The sequence below is a fragment of the Melozone crissalis genome, unplaced genomic scaffold, assembly GCF_028551555.1.
Source record: "Melozone crissalis strain CALT ecotype California unplaced genomic scaffold, PUWL_Pcris_2 ptg000034l_1, whole genome shotgun sequence".
Classification (NCBI taxonomy): domain Eukaryota; kingdom Metazoa; phylum Chordata; class Aves; order Passeriformes; family Passerellidae; genus Melozone; species Melozone crissalis.
The window spans coordinates 5,427,320-5,450,038 of NW_026535812.1; the positions used below are offsets into that span (position 1 = coordinate 5,427,320).

General features: G+C 54.0%; 1 protein-coding gene across 2 annotated transcripts; it reads right to left on the reverse strand.

Moving 5' to 3' along the window:
* Nucleotides 1–205: 205 nt before the first annotated feature.
* Nucleotides 206–22,068, reverse strand: IGF2BP2 (insulin like growth factor 2 mRNA binding protein 2). Of its 2 annotated transcripts, none has more exons than XM_054283115.1 (17): nucleotides 21,867–22,068; nucleotides 21,332–21,392; nucleotides 12,400–12,448; nucleotides 12,033–12,084; nucleotides 11,476–11,539; nucleotides 9,919–10,191; nucleotides 6,254–6,388; nucleotides 5,979–6,101; nucleotides 5,334–5,469; nucleotides 5,051–5,179; nucleotides 4,556–4,576; nucleotides 3,950–4,018; nucleotides 3,620–3,736; nucleotides 3,299–3,373; nucleotides 2,960–3,091; nucleotides 2,567–2,680; nucleotides 206–1,930 (listed from the first exon to the last, which is right to left on the reverse strand). In XM_054283115.1, exons 1-17 carry the CDS (start codon nucleotides 22,054–22,056, stop codon nucleotides 1,835–1,837), a joined length of 1,836 nt encoding a protein of 611 aa, XP_054139090.1. In that variant the 5' UTR covers nucleotides 22,057–22,068; the 3' UTR covers nucleotides 206–1,834. The 2 variants fall into 2 exon arrangements, with proteins under 2 accessions (XP_054139090.1, XP_054139088.1); XM_054283113.1 differs by having other exon boundaries at nucleotides 4,556–4,579.
* Nucleotides 22,069–22,719: the final 651 nt, after the last annotated feature.

Consider the following 22,719-nt stretch of genomic DNA (forward strand, 5'->3'; position numbering starts at 1 on the left):
GCTGCAGTTTTGACTGTCCCAGCTGCCACCAGAGCAGCATTCCCAGTGCTGGAGGGGTGGGAGGGAAGAGCCTGACTCTGGAGCTCATGGAGAGGAGTCCCTCATTGTGGCAACCTGTCAGCATCCCAGGCAGTCCCACCCTGCCCCCAAAGGCCATCCCAGCCCCATTTGGTGCCTTTCCCCACTGGATGTTCCATCGAGGGAGGGAGAGGTGGCTTTGTGATGGCCACACTTCCCATTCCCAGGGTAAAACTACACCTGGCAATGCCTACAACCCCATCCAGCCCTTCCCTCTCTGGCAGCGGGGAACTGGGCACCAGGGAGGAACTCCCAGCTGTGACCACCACAAGGAACCCCAAAGAAAGCAACAGAGAGCAGGCTCAGGCTCTGGTTAGCTGGATATATTTCTCTTTGTTGGTGTCTCAGGTTGGTTTTCACAGAACACTTTGCAGTAGAGGAAAACGCGGATTCGCAGCCCACGGGAGCGGCGCTGGCACCGGCACCTCTGCTCCCATCCCTGCTCTGCCCGTCGGCTTTCACCGCTTCCATCCATCACCTGGATTTCCTTAAACCCTTTTTTTTTAATTGTGTTTGGCTTTTTTATTTTTCCCTTTTTTTTTTTTTTGTTCTTTTTAACCATTTCTCAAGCTTTCGCCGAAGGAACAGCCACTGGCTCTTGGCTTGCAGGAGACTACGGAAGAGCTCTGGGACACGGGGGATGGTTTCCTTCTTCCACCTCGCAGCTGACTTGGTCGAGATCATTTTTCCAACTCGGTTTTTTTTTATTACAAAAATAAAAAAATGCTCCAACTATCAGTTTTACAAGGCATACAAAAATCTCTAAAAGGGCAACACAAGCGCAAGGTGCTGAGGTACGAAAACCTGAGGTAGTTTTTCTGTGTGTGTGTGTGTTTGGGAGGGTTATTTGGGTTATTTTTCATTTGAAGCCAATTTTGCTGGTTGGGTTTTCCAGCCCTGGGCTGACAACCTCTTGTAAATCTGGTTTTGTTTTTTTCACCCATTTCCCTCTCCTCTCCCTGCAACAGGGATCTTTTCCCCAAAGATCCCAGTCCAAAGCGGGCAGGGCTGCTGCTGCCCATCATTCTCCAGGGATGTCAGTGCTGGGCAGTGATGGAGAGAGGACAGACAGACAGAAAGGGGGACAGAACAGATGCAAACCCCGCTTTTGGAGGCCAAAGCAAAGAGGAAAGGGTGTGTGAAGGAGAGGAACAATTCCTACATGAGGAATCTTCTTGGCTCCTACAGGCCCTGCTCTTCTCAAAGCCCTTCAGAAATTGCTTTTTAACACTTATTCAGTATTTTTTTCCCTGCTGGCGATCCTACAGCTCTGCTCTACGGTGCATTAGAGAACCAATGAACCAGCTCCTGCCATTAAACCTCTAGAAAAGCCTGCTTTTGCTAAAAACAAACATCCCCCCCTCCCCCAAAAACTTTTTAAAAAGTGAGTTAAAAAATAAAATCTTACAAAACTTAAAAATCGGCGTTAGTTCCGTTACTGATATATTAATTCTAAATTAATGAGCGCCGCGGCCCCCCCCAGGCCGGGCGAGCTCCTCGGGGGTGGAATGGGCAGGTTTGGGGAGAATTCCAAACTAAAAACCACCTCTCTCTCTCTGCCTGGGTTAGTCCGACTGACCGGCGGGGAGCGGCGCGGGAGGTGGTGGAGTAAGGCGGAAGCTGCGGGCTGGAGAGAGCCCCCCGTGCCCCGGGCTGCCAGCCGGGGGGCTCGGGGGTCTTTGGTTTGTCCCCTGACCTGCTGGGGCCGGCGCTGGCGGCGGGGGGTTACATTCGTCGGGCGGTGCTGGCGGGAGCCTCACTTGCTGTGCTGCGAGGCCGCGGCTCCCTGAGCGTGTTTGTGCTCCTGCTGCTTCACCTGCTGCACGATTTCCCTGATCTTGCGCTGGGCAGTCTGCAAAGGGGGCAAGGAACAGGGGTAGCAACACCAGAGCTGAGCCCCCACCAACCCTACAGATTCTAACACCAGGCCAAGCACGTAAGTGATTCTGTGATACGTGAGGATGTGCTAAAGCCAAGCTTTGGCTTGTTTTTCCATCACTCCCTGAGTGTGTTTGTGCTCCTACTGCTTCACCTGCTGCACGATTTCCCTGATCTTGCACTGGGCAATCTAGGAAGGGAGCAAAAAACAGGAGTAGCAACACCAGAGCTGAGCCCCCACCAACCCTACAGCACCACAACCCTACAGATTCTAACACCAGGCTAGGCCAGGCATATGATTCTGTGATACTTCTGCTTTGCTAAAGCAAAGGTTTGGCTGTTCTTCCATCACTCAAGATTTTGGGGTGTCGTCATGCCCTCACAGTCATGAGCCCAGCCTGGTTCGATGCACCCAAGTGGGATGCAGGAGCCATTCCCACCCCGTGTCCAAGGCACAGATTTTGGCTGAATCGAGCCAATCTTTAATTTTAATGCAGCCAAAAACCCTTTCACGGCATCCTGGGTGCACACTCAGAGCAGCTCAGGGGATGCTGTGCTCAGTGGCCTTCCTCAAAGTGGGAATGCTGGGAGAGCCATGGCCAAAGCTTACCTGACTGGCAAAGAAATGCCCAATGATTTTGACGACGACCTCCTCGTTCTCATCCGGGGTTTGGTCTCGCGGCACAATGACTTCTGCGCTCGTTAAGTTCTGCAGTTCATTCACCTGAGCAAATGAGAGATCCAGGTTTGGCTGGGGAAGAGACAAAATCCTCCACTGCTGGTGCCACTCCAGCTCTGAGCCATGGCACCAGGCTGCTCACACCCTGTCCCCTTGGAATGGCCATCCAAGAGCCACCACCAGGACAAAGGGACTGAGACATCACTGATAGCACAGAGCACCCGGCCAGAGCTGATGGGATGGATAGGGGATGGATGGGGGATGGATAGGAGACGTCCAGCCCTCTATTCCCAGGCCAGGTGGGACCCCACACACCCCACCTACCGTCTTGCCACCCTTGCCAATGACACGGCCGGCGGCGAAGGAAGGCACCTTGATGTGTGCTTCGAGCTTCACTTCTTCTTTCGGGTTAAAGAAGTTCTCCTCTTTCAGCTTCCCAAATATTCGCCCCTGGGCCTGGAGAGGGCACAAAAGGGACATGGATGTGGTGGGCAGCAGCCTGGAGGCAGCCTGCTGTGCCCTTCATTCCCACAGGCAATGGTGTGGTCCCAAAACCATGGTGCCAAGCTGAGAAGCCCTCCTGGCATGGTGGGGACCAAAGGGATGCTCTCACCTTGCTCCTACCATGTCCCCAAGCCAGCCCCCACCCTGTGGCCATCATACCTTGAACTGAGCCTCAGGTGGCCCTGTGATGATCACCATGCGCTCGCTGGCATCTGGACCTTCTGCTGGGGCAATCTGCAGAGGGATGGGGAGGAGTGTGAGTGTGACCCCTCCTTGGGCAAGACCTCACCTCTGTGGGACACCCCCCATTCAGGGACACTCCCCTACCCAAGCAGTGGTGACAATCAGGATACTGCAGGACTGGGTTTCTACTCATCTGGGTAGCAAAACCGTTCACCAAGGCCTCCCTGCTATACCTTCAGCAGTGGGAAGGGGAAACTGAGGCACAAAGCCCTGATCCAGCCCCTCATTCCCGCTCACCTTGATGGAGGCACCAGCAAACCGTGCCAGCTGCTTGATGTGCTGCCCCTTCTTCCCAATGATGGCTCCCACCGCCTGTGTTGGGATGAACAAGTTCACAACCTCCTGCTCCAGCACCTGGAAAGGGCACAAAGAGCCAGAGGGTCAGGGGGCTGCTTCCCCCTGCCAGCATTCCAGCCTTGAAAAGGTGGTGGGCTGGGTTGGGTTGGGTTGGGTTGGGCTGGGTTGGGTTCTCTTGAGTCGAGTTGTGGTCCTGCCCTGCCACAAGGTGCCCAAGGAAAAACCTCATGGCAGGAGGTGCCAGGGCACTTTTGGGGAAGGCAAACTTACGGGGTGCTGGTGGGGGAAGGCTCCAGCTGGGGGGGCTCCGTACAGACTCGACAGATAGGCTGAGGAGCCCTGCGGTGGGAGAGAAAATGAGGGGCAGTGACATCAGCGATGTCCTCAAGGTGCCAGCCCCTTCCCAACACCCCCACCCTGACATGGGGAGTGTGTCACCACCAGGAGGAGGAACACAGAGACCACAGGCACATCCAAGGATGAGCTGCAGCCCGGATCCTGTGCCTATGGCACAGCACGAGGCTGGGAAGGGGAAGGGAGCTCCTAGTAAACCCCAGTCCCTCCCCACTGCTGCTGTTTTGGCTTTGTCCTGCTGATGTTTGTATCAGAAAAAAACATCTCCTTCTGGCCTCACCAGGGGGCTTGAAAAAGGCCACATAAAGCTTTGTGGTGAAGGACCCCACACCAAACACTGCCCTTCAGGAGACCTGTCCCGCTCCTCTCCATCACACCCCACATAAATAATTCCCACAGCTGTCTCCCCAAGGTTGTGGATACAGACACAGCACCCTCCCTCCACAGGCTGAGAGTGACCAACCAACCCACCTGGAGCCCTCCAGAGCCACCCCACACTCCCCACATACCCCCAGCACTCACCGTCCTCCTCCGCCCGCTCTGCTGCTGGCATTGCAAGGAGAGAAAACAGCACAGGTAAATTAACCCACAGCTCAGAACAAATTACTTAGGGACCAATGGAGGCAGCCCACGGTGCCTGAGTGACCTGAGATGGACCTTCTCCACCAGCACCTTGGCCCTCCTGTTCTCCTGGCACTGCACCATCCCTGCCCACTGTCACCTCAGGCCAGTGGTGGCCTTGGGGTCAGGACTGAAGACCACCTACATGGTTTTTCCATGCTCTCATCAAAGAGCAGCACCCTTGGGACACAGCCAGTCCTTAAACACTGGTGGAACCCAGGTCAGCACAACCCAGAGATGCAGCTGATCTTCTTGGTGGTTGCCACCTTCACTCCCTGTCCTCTCCACTTTGCTCCTTCAATGAGCATCCTCCCCAAAATGGCTGAGAGTCAGAACTCCCCATGAGGTGGCTCCCAAACCCAACAGCTCCAGGCACCAGGAAAATGCCACACTTACTGCAAAGGGGTGGTAGGGGGTGGCAGCTGAAGCCCCCCGGGCCCCGGGGGTGGACGGCAGCATGGACAGCCCTGTGGAGAAGATGCCCAAAGCACTGAGGTTCAGCCCTGGGATCAGATTGGCCTGTTGCTGGGAAAGGAAAGACAAGGAGAAAGGTGTGAAAGGTGGAGGAGTATTGGGCTTCTCAACACAGGCAAGGGCGAGGCCCAACCCTTGTGTAACACATTAACCTCCACTGTGAATTTTTGTGCAGTGGAGCAGGCCCGGGGAGGGCTGGGCTTACGTTGACGGCCACCACGTCGCTCTCGTAGGCCTCGCGCAGCTTCTTCATGATCTCCACCTCGGCGTTGGAGCAGGCCTCTGTGCTGCCCTTCACCGTGATGGTGCGCTCAGGGTTGTAGATGGTCAGGTCCTGCAAGCTGCCCCACGGGAAAATCCAGAGACATGGTCACATCCCTTCTTCAAGTCAAGGAAAACCCCAGGAAAACTCAAATCACAGCTGAGGGTTCCCCACAGGACAGAGTGAGAGCTACGCGCCCTCTCCCTGCCCAACACCTGGGATGAGGAACATCCACCTGGGATAGGCAATGCACATGGGAGGGCACAGCTGCTCTGTTTTCCAGCTCCAGCACTGCCATGGTGGACAGAATGGGGTGGCCTGGTGCTCACCAGGACTTCACGGAATCATGGAATCATGAAATGGTTTGGGTTGGAAAGGACATGAAAGCGCATCCAGTTCCAGCCCCTGCCATGGAAAGGGACACCTCCCACTAGACCAGATTGCTCCAAGCCCTGTCCAACACTTCCAGGGATGGGGCAGCCACAGCTTCTCTGGGCAATCTACCACCCTCACAGGGATATTCCTTCCCAATATCCCATCTAACCCTGCTGTCTCACCATTCCCCCCGGTCCTGTCACAGGAACTTACGGGGAGATGGTGATCTTGGTGCCCGTGTCCTGCTCAATCTTCTTGAGGTTGCGGCCCTCCTTGCCAATCAACCTCCCCACTAGGCTGTTGTGTGCCAGGATTTTCAAGGGAATCTCTTCTGCTCTAAAATGGATTAAGAAAAAAATAAAATCTAAAGGTCCAGCCAGTCAGGCAACACAGAAATCTCCAGCCACAGGCACAATGGATGTGTTGGAAAGAAGGACCACCACCACCACGGTGTCCCACCACGCTGTGGCTGAGCCAGGAGTACTCACGATTTTGTTTCATCAGCCTCCTTCTGCATGATGTCCAGGATCATGCGGCATGCTTCCGAGCACCCCTCTGGCGTGGCGTGGATGGTGATGGGCTTCTCAGCAGCGCCGGCGTTCTCCTTGCGATGGATGTCAACCCTGTGGTGAAACAACCAGCACAGAGGAGCCCCTCAGATGGGCCTGGGGTCACACAGAGGGTTCTGAGAGCTCAGGAGCTGAGAAAAACTCATTTCAACACTTGCTCAAGCTGTGGGGTGAGCCTGGGTGTCAGCTGCATCTACCAGCACCTGGCTCACGCAAGCCCAGGCAGTGTTTGGTTTCGGGCGGTTCGGATCGGATTTGGACCACGTCCACCTGTAGGACCCGAGGTCCTGGAAGCTGAGGGGCGTCACAACATGAACCAATGCATGGAGGGGGCAGAACAAATCCTCAACTGGACTAAAGCCCTGAGCAACCTGGTCTATCATCATCATCATCATCATCATCTCTGCCGCCGGCCCCGCTTGGAGCAGCAGACGGGATCAGAGGCCCTGCCGAGCTCCGCCTCTCTCTGCACAACACCCGAGGCTGTCCAGAGACCTTGGGCACAGAGAGCACTTACCCGTGGGCAGCGTCTGTCTGTCCCGACACGGAGGCACCCGGCAACAACAGCGCTGGTACTCACGCCCTTCCCGGGGGGACCAGCAGGCTCCCGTGCGCAGCGGCAGGGACCGTGCTCTACTCCTCTGCTCCTCCCTCAGCTCATGGCTCATGGCGCGAGGAGGCACGGCCTCCAGCTCGCTCCTCACGCTCAACCGTACCTGGCAAAGCCCTGAGAGAGAGGGAGAGAGGAAAGCAGGGTAGGAGACTCCCGCACCTCGACCACACGCCTTGGGCTACAGGGGGAGGAACCCTTGCGTCTTCTCCGCACGATGATGCGCGCGCTCTTCCCGCCGGACGGTGATGCCGTGCTGTGGCCATCCTGCCATGGGCCACCACCTTGGTGTCCCTGCCACTGCTGAAGGTCTTCCAAGCAGGTGTGGAAGTGGCAGCTCTGGAATGCTGCCAGCACTCGGGTGCCCTCCGGCCACATCTGCGAGGTCCTGTCCTGATGGGATCATCCAGAGTGTGCTGCACGTGCCAGGCCAAGGGCTGAGGGGCAGAGTCAACACACAGTGCCACGTGGGGTCCAGGTGGGTTTGAACAGGTCAACTCTTCAAGAGCCAGCACGTTGGACCATGGATGGTGCAAGGGGAGCAGCTGGGAGAGCCTTCCCTGGGAGAAGGGACTCCAAAGGGACCCAGAGTGGTTCCATCAAGCACTGAACAGGGAGGGAAGACAGCGTGATTCCCTTCGTAGGCTCCATCTCTCCAGATCTCCCGTGGCTTCAGTTGGTGCTCCCAGCCATGGAGCTCCCTCAGGCTCCATTCCCAGCAGGTACAGGGACACTCGCTGCCACCCCTTTGACGGGAACAGGGTGAACGCACCATGATGGCCACACGAGGCAATGACAGACCAGACTGATGCTCCCAAGGTAGGGGGAATTGATGAGGAATCCCAACAAACCCCACAGATGGGAACCACACAGCAGCTGAGGCTGGTGGAGAGGAGAACTCGGCTGAGCCTTCATGCCAGAGAGGGACCAAGTGTCAGGGAAGTGCTGAACGGAGGCACCGAGGTGAGGAGGAGCTTGGACAAGCCTCAGAAAGGGGCACAAGCCAGGTTCCAGGCTGACCAACCCATCCCATGGGATCACCAGGTTCAGGATGATGAGCACAGGAGAAGACACATCCCCCATCTGGATGTGTGGGCACGATCTCACTTGCCAGAGAGAAGGAGGGATGCCAGGAAGGGGTCACTGCTTTCAGGCACATCCCACCACAGAGAGCTGGAGAAGGGAGAGCTCTGGAGCTGCCAGCACATCCCAGTGCCACTGCTGAACTGCTCCATTCCAACAGGAGGATGGAGAAGGGGACATTCAGTACCTTCACCCCATCACCAGGCGCTGCAGGGAGGGATGACCAGGGCTGGGGGGACAGGGTTTGCCAATGGTGCAGCAGGAAAAGCTTCCAAGAGACCTTAGGGTGGGCTGGGAATGCTTCAGGAGTGGCTGCCATGAGGGACAGCCCTCTCCAGGTGGACAACACAGTGTGCCTGTAGGGTTATCTCAGTGGATAGCCATGGTAGCCATGATCCTCTCCTCATGGAGCTCCAAGGGATGTGGAAGGTCTTGGTCTGGGTTTCCTCATGGAAAAACACGGCTCAGCTTGGGCAGAGTTTTGCCTCCTGGGACTCAGAAGCACCTTTGGGATCTCTGTGAGTGGCACCAGGGGTGAAATCCAACGTGACCAGAGGAATCCAGAAGCCAGCGTCGCTCTGGGAAGGAGCAGGGGCCGGGCAACAGGATGTCACCCTTGGATCATCACCAGTGGATGAGGGTGGCCTGGGCAGGGACAGAGTGTGGGATGGCACCCAAAGTGAAGGACAGGGCTCCTGTGGCTGCCTGGGATGGATTCCTGAGGGTTCCCTTCACCCCAGCCTGCAGGCAGGGCAGGAGAGGGCAGAGCACTGAGCAGGACCTTCCTCCATGGCCCAGGTCTTCAGGGCAGGCACACGGAGCCACCCCACCAGGAGGGACAATTCAGGGGCAGAAACTGCTCCAAGCAACAGCATCTGGTTTCATGGTTGGGAGAAACTGGCATCTTCCCACCTTCCTTGCTAGGCTCAGGGCTTGGAAAGGGATAATTTCGTTCTTGGGGGGTGAGGAGACAGCTACACCTGCTGCTCATCCCACCAGGACTCACCTGGAGAAGGGCTTGCAGCCAAGCAGGATCTGCTCAGCAGGTGAGCAAGCCAGGCTCCAAGAGCTCCTCTCCCTACTCCTCTGCCCCCTTTCCATACAAACCTCCTCCTGCCAACCCAGCACCAGGGTTTGGCTCCTCTTCCTACCTCCAGCCACACTAGTACCAAAGATTTGCCTCTAAAAACTCCTCTGAGTACTGGGATGCTCTGGGACAGGACTCCTACGTCCCATGGGATCACCAGGTGCAGGATGATGAGCACAGGAGAAGACAGCTTAGGGTTAAAAACAAACACACCTGGGCAGGAACAAACCATGCAGGAAAACCATGCAGAGAATGAGCGGTGAGATCAGGAGAAGAGCAACAAGAGAAACATGGAAAACTTCGGCAAGACACCCCCACTTTTTTGGTTTTTTTTCCTTTTTTAGTTCAAAAATAAACACGTTAATAGCTAAAAAAGGCTTCAAACAGTTACAAAAGCCCATCCTTCTCATGGCAGTGCTCCCAAAGTGTCCCTTTCCCCTCAACATCTCTAGCCCATATGGGATGAGCAGGATGAGCAAATCCCATAAGAACCAAGAGCACTGCACTGAGGATTCACCTTTAGGATTTGATGCCCAAACTTGCCATTTCTCCCTAAAGCCTCATCCCATAAAGCTGCTCTCATGAGGCTTTAGGAACTCATTCCAGGCCTTTTTGCAGTATGCATCCCCCTCCTGCAGCACCCAGACCACCCTGGCCAGCAGGAACGGTTCAGCACCTGAGCTCTGTCACCACCCCAAGAAACCAGCAGTGGCTGGCACTGCAAAGCCCCCCAGTGCAGGGAGAACCCGAGCTGGGACCTACAGCACCCTAGGGAAGGAAAACAAAACCATTGCAAGTACTTACTTGGACTGGGTTTGCTTAGTAAGGTTCTTTATGGTCAAGCCCTCCTTTCCTATGATCGCACCAACAAACTGCGTGGGCACCAGCATCCTCAGTGGGAACTCGAGCTGTTTGGGCTGTGAGGAGCCCCCTGGGGAGGAGCCCCGCTCCCTGGAGGAGTGGCCCCCGCGGCGGGATCGCTGGGGGGGCGGAGGGGAGCTCACCTCTTCATCCGGGATGTAGGAAATCTTGAAGGAACAGTTCTCTAACTGCTGGTCGCTCAGCTTCTCTATTGCTCTGCAAGGCAGCGAGGTGCAGGGGGTGCTGAGGGGCTCCCCAGGATACCTCCAGCACCCCCACCACATGCAGAACATGGTTCCCAACTTGCATCTTCCTCCCTCTCCACTCTGGAGAAAGCGGCCATAGGAAGCCAGAGCCCCACACTTTTCCCACCAGGAGCAAGCCCCATAACCTGGTGGGACATCATCCCCTTCCACGTGGGCCATGCCAAAGCTGGCACATGACTTTTCCCCCCAGCAGAGGTGGGATGGCAGCCCAGGGACCTGCTCCTTCACCTGGAGCTACCACACAGCATGGGGATGGTCTCATGGGCTCTTTGGACATGGCAAAGGGGACAGAGCAGCTCTGAGCCACCAGGGAGAAGATGCAGCACGTGGTGTCCCCTCTGTTGGGAACTCCCTTCCCAGCTGGATGAGGCTGGGAGGCAGCACCTGCACTCTCCATCCCCCAAGCCCCTCCTCAGCTGTGATGTTTGGCCACTCTGGCACCTGCCATGACCCTGCTGGGCTCCAGCTTTCCCTGCTCCTACCACATCCCACCGCTGACAGATCACAGGCAGCTCCTTGCCAGAGAATTCCACATCCTCTGAGGACCTCTGCAGCTCCACCATCCCTTTCCTAAACACAAAAAAGCCTCTTATCCCAAAGCATTAAGCACTGCTGCGCAGGGGAAACTCTTTGTCTTCCTTTATTCCCAACTCTCAAGACCATGGTGGATTTTTGGGGCTGTCCTGTGCAAGACCAGGATTTGGACTCAGTGATCACTGTGGGTCCATGATTCTGAGACACTCATGTCATGTTTATCTGTGGTCCACAGCACATCCAGCCAAGGCTGGAGGCACCAGAAGGATTCTGCTCTGCCCTCCTGGACCAGCAGATCCCTGTCCCCATCTCTGTCCTCACCTACCCAACACCACAATGGGTCAGCTCAGATGGGAAGCTGGCAGAACATCCATCAAGAAATGGACTCACAAAAGCTCTTTGGGGCCTGGGATCTGCTCTTGACCATATCAAAAACACCCTGGCCACTAACAATAATAAGCTCACTATTTACTGGCTGGTGTCCAGCACAGGGCTGAGATCTCTAAAAGACTGGAACAAAATAATTGTTTGGAACCATGCTTCCACTTCTGAAATAATGTGTACTACCCCATCTCCCATGCCAGGGGACAGCTCAGGGGTGGGACAGCTTAGAGAAACCTGGAAGACACCTGGGACTCCTTGGGAAAGCTGGTGTGGTGTGAAATCATGGGCAAACCAAACCAAACTAAACCCCACTCACACTTTTGCCTCCTCCTTGGTGGCGTAGGTCACGTTGACAACGGCAGTTTCTGTGTCTGTGTTCACTGTGGGAGCAAGAGAAGCAGAGTTGGAGCAGGGCTGGGAGAGGTGCAACTGCTGCTCTCAGCATGCTCCAGAGGGGGGGATACACCTGGGATGGGGGGACAGAGATGCCTGTCCCATGGCATGCCTGGGCACCCTGTGTTTTCCTCTGGACACCCTGTGTTTTCCCCCAGCACAAGAACTGGGCTGGATCCAAGACTGGATCCAAGCAGAAGGCAAGGCTGGACATTCCTGACCCACCAGTGGATCCCAACCTACACTCAGCTCATTTTTGCTTTCAATTTTTCGGGGACCAGGGGCATTCCCAGGGATGGTGGACGGATGGCCCACATCATCCCACCAGCAGGGTTTGTGTCCAAAACCCATTTCAGACCAGTGCTGCTGGTCTGGTTATCCAACTAGGTTTCATCCCAGTGAGTTTCCTGCAGCCTGGGCAAAGCTGGGGAGCAGCACTGGGAATTTTGCAGGGATGAGGACCATGCTGGACCATCTTACCTTGCTCTACATTCTCCACTGTGCCATACTGAGCTAAGAGGCCATCCAGCACCTGGGGACAGAGCAGCAAACAGGGCAGGTGAGGCTCCAAGCAGGGCAGGAGCCCACTCCACCCACAAACACCCTCCAGCACCACCCACCTGCATCCATTATCATCCATTATCCCAGAGCTGACCCAGCACTCCAAGCTGGCCCCCACCCAAAAGCAGGCAGGAGCTGGAGCCCAGTTCAGGCTCCCTCCCTGCATTTCTGGGAAGTTAAAGGGTGGCCCATGTGCAGGCCATGTGCTCCAGCAGCACAGCTCATGCTGCTGGAGAAGGAGATGAACGGGATGTTTTTGGGGTTTTTGGGATCAGCCACTTCTTACCTCCCACTGTAGGTGGGGAGGGATGTTTCGGATCTGGATCTTCCTGCTCCTGCAAAGACAAAGCCCTGGGTTAGGGTCTGCAGGCACCTCACAGCACAGGGAAAAGCCTCTCTGGGAATCACACAGCAGCTGTGACAGCTTCCCAAAGCATCCCACCTCCCCACAGCGAGCCAGGGCAGCCCATCCCCAGGGAGAGCCACTTCTCCTCGCTGTGCCCTGGTCACCACTGGGCTGGAGCTCTCTCTGGAACGCTCCCTCCTCATGCTGGCTGTCAGGTTTCCAAGGAAACCTCCTGAAAGGAGCCTCTGCAGAGCCATGGCCGCACAGGGATGCACAGACAGCCCTGCCCACGCTGCTCCGGGCTGGGACAGGACCCCAGCCTGGCCAGGCCAGCCCTGCTAAACCCTGAGGGGAGCTCTCCAAAAGCACATCCAGCTGAGCCTCACCACTTCCCAGCAATGTGGGGCTGCTCTCCTTGGGGAAACCCAAATAAATATCCTTGTAAGCCCAAGATTGGAGATGGGTGTGTGGGCCAACACACCCAGCCTCGTCCAGCGGCACTTCCAAACTCACACAACAACATGGCTCACTCCCAGCCTGGCTGTGGCTCCATCCCCAACCTGGACATGGTTTCATTCCCAACCTCATTATGGTTGCATTCCCAAATTGGTGAAGCCATGGCTTCATTGCCACCCTGGCCGTGGCTGCAAAGGAAGCCCTGCCAAGGCTTCCCAAGGGTAAAGAGCCCCCAGACATCTCCTCAGCCTGGCTGTGGGATGTGCTCGGGCAGTGACAGGTTCTGACACAGCCCAATCCATGCAGGATCCAGCCAAGCCTTGAGCCACGAGCCACCCTGCTGCCATAAGGCAGGAAAATCAGATAGAAAGGCTTCAAAAACTCAAGGCTGCTCTCCTTGTCAGGCTAGCCCTTTGCAAGCTCCCATGTGAAAGCAATCCTAGTGAGAGCTGTTCATCAGCATAACAATCTATTCTTAGTTGAAACACAACTAACACCTGTATAAAATGTTTCTACACTGATAGAAAAATGAAAGCTATCTCTCACAAACAACTTTTCCTACTTTGGGAGTTGGAGTGACCTCCAACAGACACATCTCACCCCTGAGATGATGGGTGCCAGGCTGTGAGGCCACAGGCCCTGAACAAATCCCAGCGAGTCCCAAACCATTGGAGAGAGCTGGACACGCTGCCCAGTCACCCCCAGACCCAAACCCACGGGGGCACCTTCATCCCAAGGTGCCCCTGCTCAGCTCCCAGCCAAAGCACCACCACAGCCACCCTCCTCCCCATTGTGGGATGCCTGGGGTGCCCCAGGCTGGACCACGGAGGAGCTGCTCTCCATTTGGGGTTCACTTGGCTCAGCCCACCTGTCCCCAAAGCCCAGGGGCCCAGGGGACACAGGGCACTTGGAAGGGGCACATCCAAGAGAAACCAGCACAGCAGCTGCACAAATCCCTCTGCCACTCCTGGAAAAGCCCTGCCTTGAATAGAATTGCTGCAGAGCCATAATTTCCCTACTCCTCTGCCAAAGGAGATGCCAGGGGAGATGCCAGAGCAGCCCTGGTCTCCCCAGGTGCTGCCTCACCCTCCCAAAACACCCAAACAGAAGAACCACAGCAGGTGCCACAAATCCCCACTTCCCAACGGGACACGACAGAATATTCCCACTTCCAGCATCCATCCAAACCAGTGCACAGCATCCAAAGACACCCAAAGGGCACTCAGGCTTCAGCTCCCATGGGCAGCATTCCCAGCAGCTCAACATCACCACCCAGCATTGAAGACAAGGTTATTGCTCCTCCTGGGTGTGCTCATGGCTCTCGTAACTGCACACCTGGGTGAAGCAGTGCTGGACCACACACAGCCACCACTGATGGAGCCAGGGATGCACATCTGGAGCCGTGACAGGTGGGTGAGTTATTCCCAGGGGCATGGGAATAACTCATCCATTCCTAACACCACTTCCAGGAGAACTTTGTGGCAGAAACCCCCTTTATTTTGATTTTTGTTTTCATTTTAGTTTCATTTTCCCAAACCCCGGGGGTTGACTCCAGGGCACGCACACAACACCAGCACAGGAGCTGACGATGGCCACGTTTCACCCACCCTGTTTTGCAGCAGGCTGGTGGGAATTTAAGGAGTGAAATAAATCCTAATAACCAGATGGGGGAAAAACACTCAGCTGTGTGATGCAACTGGCCCTGCTGTGGTGAGCGCCCTCAAATAACCTGGAGAGCTGCATCCCTCTGCCTCTTCCTCCACACACCCACCTCGCTGCCTCAGCAGCTTCAAGGGCTGAAGAAACCACGCTCAGCTGCTTTTTTCCCTTCTAAATTGATCCCAAACTGGTCCTGCTCACCAGCAGCTTGAGGAGGAAGCAGCTCCTCCACCCCAGAGCAGGGTTTGGGTGCCAGGAGCTGCCGGCAGCACAGGGAGGATCGAGCAGTGAGTGAGGAGGTAAAGTGGGCTCGTGAAATAACCCAGGATGGGGCTGTGTGTCCTCTCATGCACCCACCAGAGCAGAATCACGGGGTGGCATCACAACCCTGCAGGGAAATGGGATGGAAAACCAACCCCCAGCCATCCACGCCCTGCCAGCATCACCACTGCCACCTGCACTTGCTGAAACCATTCAGTAAAATGCAAAGCTTTAAAACTTGGGGTTTGTTCCCCAGGATCAGGAGGATTGAGGGGGTTTTTGCACAGTCCCCCCTTTTCCAGCATGGCTTCCAGGGAAATAGTGGGTAGCAACCCCCTGGAAATCCCAGGACACAGAGAACAAGCATAAAAATGTCAAGAAGTTGTGAAATGAGAATGAGCCACCAGCTCCCTGCCCAACATCCACAATCCTTCCTGGATTTTCCCTGTTGGCCCCATGGATCTCCCACCCATCCCTTAGCCAAGGTGAAGCACCAGAGGGGCTTTGTCTCCCACAAATTTGGGAATTAGAAACAAGCTGGCTTCAATATAAGCTCTATAATATAATAATAAAAGCTCAACAAAATAATCCAATAATAAATTATTATTGTGATATAATGCTATATAATAATACCATACAAAATATAGAAAAATAATATATAATGGTATCTAATTAATACAGGGGAATGTAAGGAATGGCTTCAGCACTCTCTGCCCTAAAAAACACAGATTTTTTTTTCCTACTCATGCTTTGTAATATCTTACTATAAAAAAGCTTAAAGGGATTTTATCACCTTCCACCTCAGATCAGTGCTGAGGGCAGAGAAAACACGCTCTGCCACCTCCTGTTTTCCATAAAAATCAATTTTCAAGAGAACTGGGGAAAAAAAGCAAAGGGAAAACATGCTGAAAACCCAGTGGGGGCTCTGCCTGCTTTATGAAATATTTGTCCCAGGCAAGAAAACATCTACCAAAAAAAAATTCCCATCATCAGGCAGGGACCAAACTCTGTCCCAGCTGAATTTTCCAGCTCGGAGCCTGAGCCAACAGCCCCCTGAGCGGGCAGGGAAGGAAGTGGCTGCTGGATTTGCGATTGCTCATTATCACATTTATTTTCTGGGTTTGCTGGGGCTGTCCTGGAGGAGTTTTGGTGCATCCCAAGCCCACCCAGCAGCAGCTCCACGAGCATTAAAGAGCTGCCCCAGTTTCCAGCAGTTGCCAGGAGGCTGCGGCTGCTCCAGCTCCCCTCCAGCCCGGGGGCTTTGCTCTTAAGGAATTAAAAACCCCGGGATGGAAAAGGGTCCGGCCCCGTGCGTGGATCAACAATGGGGATGGAGGGGAATCGGGAATCCGGCCCATCTGTCACCATCGGATCGCGGGGAAAACAAAAGAGGGAGGGGAGGAGGAGGGGGGAAAAGGAGAAGGTACAAAAAAAGAGGGGAAAAAACAAAGGGGGAGGGGGAAAATTATGGGGAAATTGATTAATGGGAGGAGTGGGGGGATGGAAAGAAGAGGGGAAGGAAAGAGGGGGAAAGAAGGAAAGGGGATAAAAGATAAGGGGAAAAGAAGAAGGAAAGGAAGGTGGGGGAAAGGGGGAAGAGAGGGAAAAAAGGAGGAAAGAAGAGTGGAAAAAGAAAGAAAGGAAAAGGGGAGAGGGGAAAGATGAGGGGAAAAAGAAGGAAAGAGGATAAAAGATGAGGGGGAAAAGGAAGAGGAAAGGAAGGTGGGGGAAAGGGGGAAGAGAGGGAAAAAAGGGGGAAAGAAGAGTGGAAAAGGAGAGAGGGGAATAAAGGGGGAAAGGAAAGTAGAAAAGAAGGGGGGAAAGGAGAGGGGGGAAAGAAGAGGGAGGAGAAAAGGGAAAAGAAGAGGGAGCAAGAAAGGGGGGAAAGAAGGTGGGTGGAAAAAGGGGAAAAGAAGGTGGAAAAGAAGAGGGGGAAAAGAAGAGTAGAAAAGGAGAGAAAGGAAAAGGAGAGAGGGGGGAAAGGGGGAAAGGAAAGGGGAAAAGAAGAGGGGGGAAAAGGAGACGGGGAGAAAAGGGGGGAAAAGGAAAGGGGGAAAGAAGAGGGAGAAAGAAAGGCAGGGAGAAAAAAGGAGGGAAAAAAAAGAGGAGAAAAGAAGGAAAGGGGATAAAAGATAAAGGGGAAAAGGAAGGAGGAAAGGGGGGGAAGGGGGAAGAGAGGGAAAAAAGGGGGAAAGAAGAGTGGAAAAGAAGAGAGGGGGGAAATGAGGAAATTAAAGGAAAAGAAGAGAGGGAGAAAAGGGAAAAAGAGGGGGAGAGGAAAAGGAAAAGGAAAAGGAAAAGGAAAGGAAAGGAAAGGAAAGGAAAGGAAAGGAAAGGAAAGGAAGAGGAAAAGTGAGAATGAAGGGAAAAAGAAGGTGGAAAAGAAGGGCAGAGAAGAAGGGAAAAAAGGGGAGAAAAGAAGAGGGAGAAAAGAAAGGGGGGTAAAAGAAGAGGGGGAATAGGGGAAAGAAGAGGGGAGGAAAAAATGGTAAGAAAATAAAGGGGGGAAAGAAGGAGGAAAGAAAGAGGTGGAAAATAGGGGGGGAAGAATGGGAGGGAAAAGAAGGGAGAAAAAATCACGGAAAGGAAATGGGGGTAAATCAACAAGGGGAAAGAAAGGATAAAATATTAATGGAAGCAAAGACCCACGTGGAAAGGAATCTAAAGAAAAGCAAAACTCAAACACCACCAACTCCCAGTTCACTCACACCTGCAAACAGAAATGAAAATAAAATAAAATAAAATAAAATAAAATAAAATAAAATAAAAAAAAATAAAATAAAATAAAATAAGCACTGGAGTCACCCCTGTCCAGAGCCAGCGCTGCAGTCTGGGAAAGGATCAGTTCCAAGGGGATTCTCCTGGCCAGCTCCATTGGGAACAGCATCCCAGACCTATGGGAAACTGGGCTCACATCCAGTGGGCAGCAGGAGGGGGGTTTCCCATCCTGGATGTGACCAACATTGCCCTGGCAACTTTATAAGTATGTCTATATATTAAAAAAAATATATATAAATTCTCTTTTTGTACATAAATATGTCTTAAAAAATTTTATATACTACATAGGAATATTTGTGTATTTTATGCAATTTAGTATCTTTATATGAATGTTTCATATAAACATACATAAATATAAAATCATAGAATGGTTTGGGTTTGAACTTTAGAGGTCATCTAGTCCATATATCTCATAGAAAATTAGGCATTAGAAGTATATTTTTATACTTATAAAATATATATTTATGTACCTTTTATACACGTTATTATATATATATTATACACGTTATAATATATATTTATGTACTTCTTTATACACGTAATATCTTTTATTTATATCTACATAAAATATACCAAATACTTAAAACACACCACCATACATTATTAATTTGTATCAATACATAACATATTAAAAGTTTTTAAATGTATCTGTTTAAGGATACAGGACTCGGTCTGAGAGCAGCCCCACTCCTAGCGCCCCAACTTCAATTTTCTGCTCCCCGTGAGCATTTCCGGGCACACGTGGGGAGGTTCCAGGGGCTTTTCCTGCCAAAGCAACGGGAATTCCTCTCTGCTAATTAAGCAGCTCACTAACGACAAGCAATTATTGATAAGGAAAGCAGAGATGGGGTGTCCAGAGGAAGAGCCAAGGCCCTGGATGTTCATCACCAGCTTTAACATCACCAACACTTCTGGGTTGAAAAGCACAGGGAAATAAGTAAATAACCAATAAAGCAAAACCACGCAGAAATGAGAATTGAATTGGTGCTCAAAAGAGAATTATTTAAGGGTAATTGTATTTGAAACAGGAGAAAGTGCCATAAAATCACCCCCAGCAAAGCCACTCGGGCAGGCACCAGCACCTCTCCCCCTCCAGCCACCTTTATCTGGGACAAAACCACCTGAGTTTCAGACATAGTGAGGGATTTGTATACAATAATTAAATATTTCAGTGATTTCCAGGCTCCCCTCACTGCTCTTCACATCTCCCTCGTGCTTTCCTTTCTCCTTTCTGACAATTATAGGACAAGCACAAATCAAAAGGCACCTTCACAGCCAAAACCCCCCAAATTTGACTGGTTTGGGGACAAAAACTGGAACTCTGCTACTTTTTAAACTCCTCATGTTAATACAATTCTTGTATACAAGTCAGCACTGCCTTAGCTGAGTTTTACTTCCCATTTTTCACTTTTCTAAAATGCCCTTTCTTTATATAACTTTGTATGTTCTTTCTTTTCCATCTTTCTTTTCCATTAACACGATTTTTTAAAGATTTTAGGAATGCACAACCAATCTTTAAGATGCTGCTGCTTCCCCCACGGCCACCCTCCAAAAGCAAAACACTCCTGGAGTGGGATTGCTTCAAGCCAATTTAAAAAGTATTCCCTACTCCTGCTGAGCTCAAAATCAACTTTAAAATAATTTAAAATTTGAAAATGTTGGTTAAAATATAAAGTGATTTCTTTTTTTTTTAATTCCCCAAGGCACGATATACAAGTGGAAACAAAATTTTTTGAGGCTGTTGGATATTTCCTAGAGGAGCCCAGACCATTGGGATGGCACAGAAGGGCTCATTTGGAACCCGTGGGAGATGAATCGATGGGCTGGGCAGGATTCAGGCTCCTTCCCACCACTGTCACATTTAATTCCTGCCTTCGGAGAAACAGAAACAACCCCTGTGCCAGCGCCTCCCCTCGAGGAATTCCCTTCCCTGCTTCCCGTGGCCAGATCTCCCAGGGGTTTTCCAGCCAGTTCCTTTTCCAAATGTGTTTACATGTATATAAATCTATTGACTGGATTATATATACATTAGATTTATATATTTGTATTAGATTTAAATGTAAAAGTTAAACATTCCAGGTGAAGTCGGGCACGGAGGGAACCTCCTCACATCCCCGTGACGCAGGAATGCCGAGGGATGGGAGCCAGCCCAGCTCGGGTTCTCCAAACAAAAAACCCCAAATTCATCTCAACAACGGGGGGATTTTTACCATTTCACTCCCTGAAATCCCAGCGTCTCTCCGGGACTCAACCACCACCATAAAAATTGGATTTTCTACGAATTTAAAGAGGGAGGGGGGAATAAACACGACCACGTGAGGCTCCGTCCCCTGCCAAAAAATCACATTACAAAAATAAAATCTATAATCGAAATAAAATCTATAAAACCGAATCAAGGCACAACCCCCCCAAACTGGGGATATTAATATAAATTATCAGGGTAGATTTTTTTTGAGCTGGGCATAAAAAGACACCGGCTTAAATTAGATCTCAATAATCGGAAGAAACTTGGGAATAGAAAACTTGGAGCCAGCTGAACACAGAGCGATGTAAAATAAATCAGTATTTATTTCTGGGCCGGTTAAATGGCTTTTTTCTAATTTTAAAACTCGGGAGGGAAAGCAGGCGCACCCCAGCCCCAGCCCCGACGGAGAATTTAAAGATGAATTCCTTGTTTACATCCCCGGCTACACGGTAAAGGTCGAGCCCTGGCTGCGTACTACGGCCCCAAACTCCCAATTTCTGCCTCCACCCCTCTTCCAAAGTCACCGCCGGCCCATCCTGAGGCTGCTGCGGGGGTTTGGCCGGGAAATGCCACACCTGGGCGTGCCTGGGGGGCTCCTCGGGATGGTGTTTTGGAGGTTGGGAGCGTGCAGATCCCTCGCCGAAGACGAAATCCCACTCCGGCACACGTGATGCCGGGCACGAGCCATTCCCCCCCCGTAAGCCTCAATTACACAACAGCATTTCCAACCCCCCCGTCATTTCCAAATTAATACCCCAGCAGCAATCCCGGGCCAAATCCGGACCCCAGCTCCCAGCCCAGGCCAAGCCTCCGCGCCCGGCCGAGCCAAACCACCCGCCCGGAGCAGCCCGTGGGGGTTTTTTATTTTTGTTGTTGTTGCCTTTTATCCCGACACATGACGAGGGGAAATAAACCTCGGGATGAGGCTACGCCACACGGAGCCGGGTTTGTTTTCCCTGCGGAACGCGTGTGCCCATCAGCCCGGCCTCGGGCACCTGATGGGAATGAGAGGGAGCGCTCGCCGCGATGCATGAAATAAAAAACGCTTCGTGTTTTGGGGTTCTCCGGCTGGATAAAGCGGGGAGACGAGGTGTTTGGAGAGGGGAAATTGATTAATTACCGACTAAAGATAATAAGCCTAAGGGTGCGGGTGGCTGCGCTGCCGGGAAAAGCTCCGTCCGCGCCGCGGGAAGTGGGAGGAAAGGGGTTTTCTCGTGTTTTCCTGCTAAATTAGCGGCTGTTTCCCCGGCAGCGTGGGGTGAGGGGGCATCACGGCGGTGCCCACCGTGGGAACGCGGCCGCGGGCCGGCAGCTCCTTCCCCCGCCGCGCCGCGCTCCGGAGCGAAAGTAAAACCGACGGGGCTCCGCCGCCCCCCCCCGGCCCCCGCATCCCGGAGCGCCCGGCGCGCCCCCCGAAACGCTGCGATGGACACGGGCACCGGGGGGACACCGGGGGACACGCCGTGGGGTTACCTGAGCTTTTTGGGCACGGAATAATCCACTTCCATCACTTTGCCGTGCAGCTCCACTTTCCCTGCGGAGACAGCGGGGCGCTCAGCATCCCCCCGGGATGGGGCACGGCGGCATCCCCCCGCCAAATCCCGTCCCACCCCATGCCACCCCATCGTGTCCCACCGCATCCCGAGCCGCCGGCCCTCCCGGGCTGTCCCCGCGCCCCCCGCGCCCCCCGGCGCCCCGGTCCCCCCCGCTCGGCGCCCCCGGGGAGTTGGGGCTGGGCACCTCGTAATCGGGTCCCCGGGGGGGCGCGGGGGGCGGCGGGGCGGCGGGGCCGGGGGCGCCGCGCCCCGGGGGCTCCCAATAAAATCGGAGAAAAAAATCAGCGAAAAATAGAGGCGAGGTCGGGAAGAGCCGGGGCGGGAGGAGGGAGGGAAGGAGGGAGAGGAGGGAGGGAAGGGGGGACCGGGAGATGCCCGGGGAGGGGGCGGCGAGGGGGGTGATGAGGGGGTCGCGGGGGGGATGCGGGGGGCGCGGGGGGGGGGTCGCTCACCCGAGAGGGTCTCGATGGCCCGGATGGCCCAGTTTTGGTCCGGGTAGTCCACGAAGGCGTAGCCGGACTTGAGGAGGACCTGGCCGGGCAGGGGCAGCTGCCGCTCCCCGAAGAGCTGCCGGAGGTCCTGGGCGGTGGCGGCGGGGCTGAGGTTGCCGATGTACAGCTGGTTCATCCTCCGGCGCCTCATCGGGAGCCCCCCGGGCTCCTCCCCGGGAGCCCCCCCGGCTCCTCCCCTCCCGGGAGCGGGACGGACGCGGGCTCGGGAGGGTCCCGCTCTGCGCCACCGGCCCCGGCCCGGCGGAGCCTCCGACAGCGGCGGGCGGAGCCCGGCCCGGCCCGGCCCCGGGGCCGCCCCGCGGGGGGGCAGGTGGAGCCGCCAGACCCCCACGGGGACGGGATGGGCTGGGGGGACCGGCCCAGAGCCCCCCGCCCTTCTGTAGGGGAACGCACCGCACCCAGCACCCCCGAGCCGCCCACCCCGCACCCCGATCCCTCTGCCCTGGGACCCATTGAACCCCATTGCCCCTAAACCCCCGCACCCCGTCATCATCAGCACAGAGCTCTCTGCCCTGCACCCCATCGTACCCCATCACCCCAATCCTTCCCTCTGCCCTGCACCCCACGTACCCATCACCCCCAATCCCTCCCTCTGCCCTGAACCCACCACCCCACACCACTCCAAGCCCTTTACCCTGGAAACCACCACAGCCTCAACCCTTCAGGAGCTCCTTCAGGGAGATGAAAACCTTTTCACTCAGGAACCAAAGAAAATAAATAAGAAATACATCTTTGTATTTATATATTTATCTACATAATTACCTAATACAATTAAAACAAATACACAAACATG

Bases quoted from the DNA above. Each gene is read 5' to 3' on its own strand.
- IGF2BP2 (XM_054283113.1), bottom strand. From the start codon at position 22,056: ATGAGGCGCCGGAGGATGAACCAGCTGTACATCGGCAACCTCAGCCCC. The intron at 21,393-21,866 runs GTGAGCGACCCC...CTGTCTCCGCAG, and splicing joins GGCCATCGAGACCCTCTCGG to GGAAAGTGGAGCTGCACGGC. The intron at 4,580-5,050 runs GTAAGTGTGGCA...TTGCAATGCCAG, and splicing joins CCCCCTACCACCCCTTTGCA to CAGCAGAGCGGGCGGAGGAG.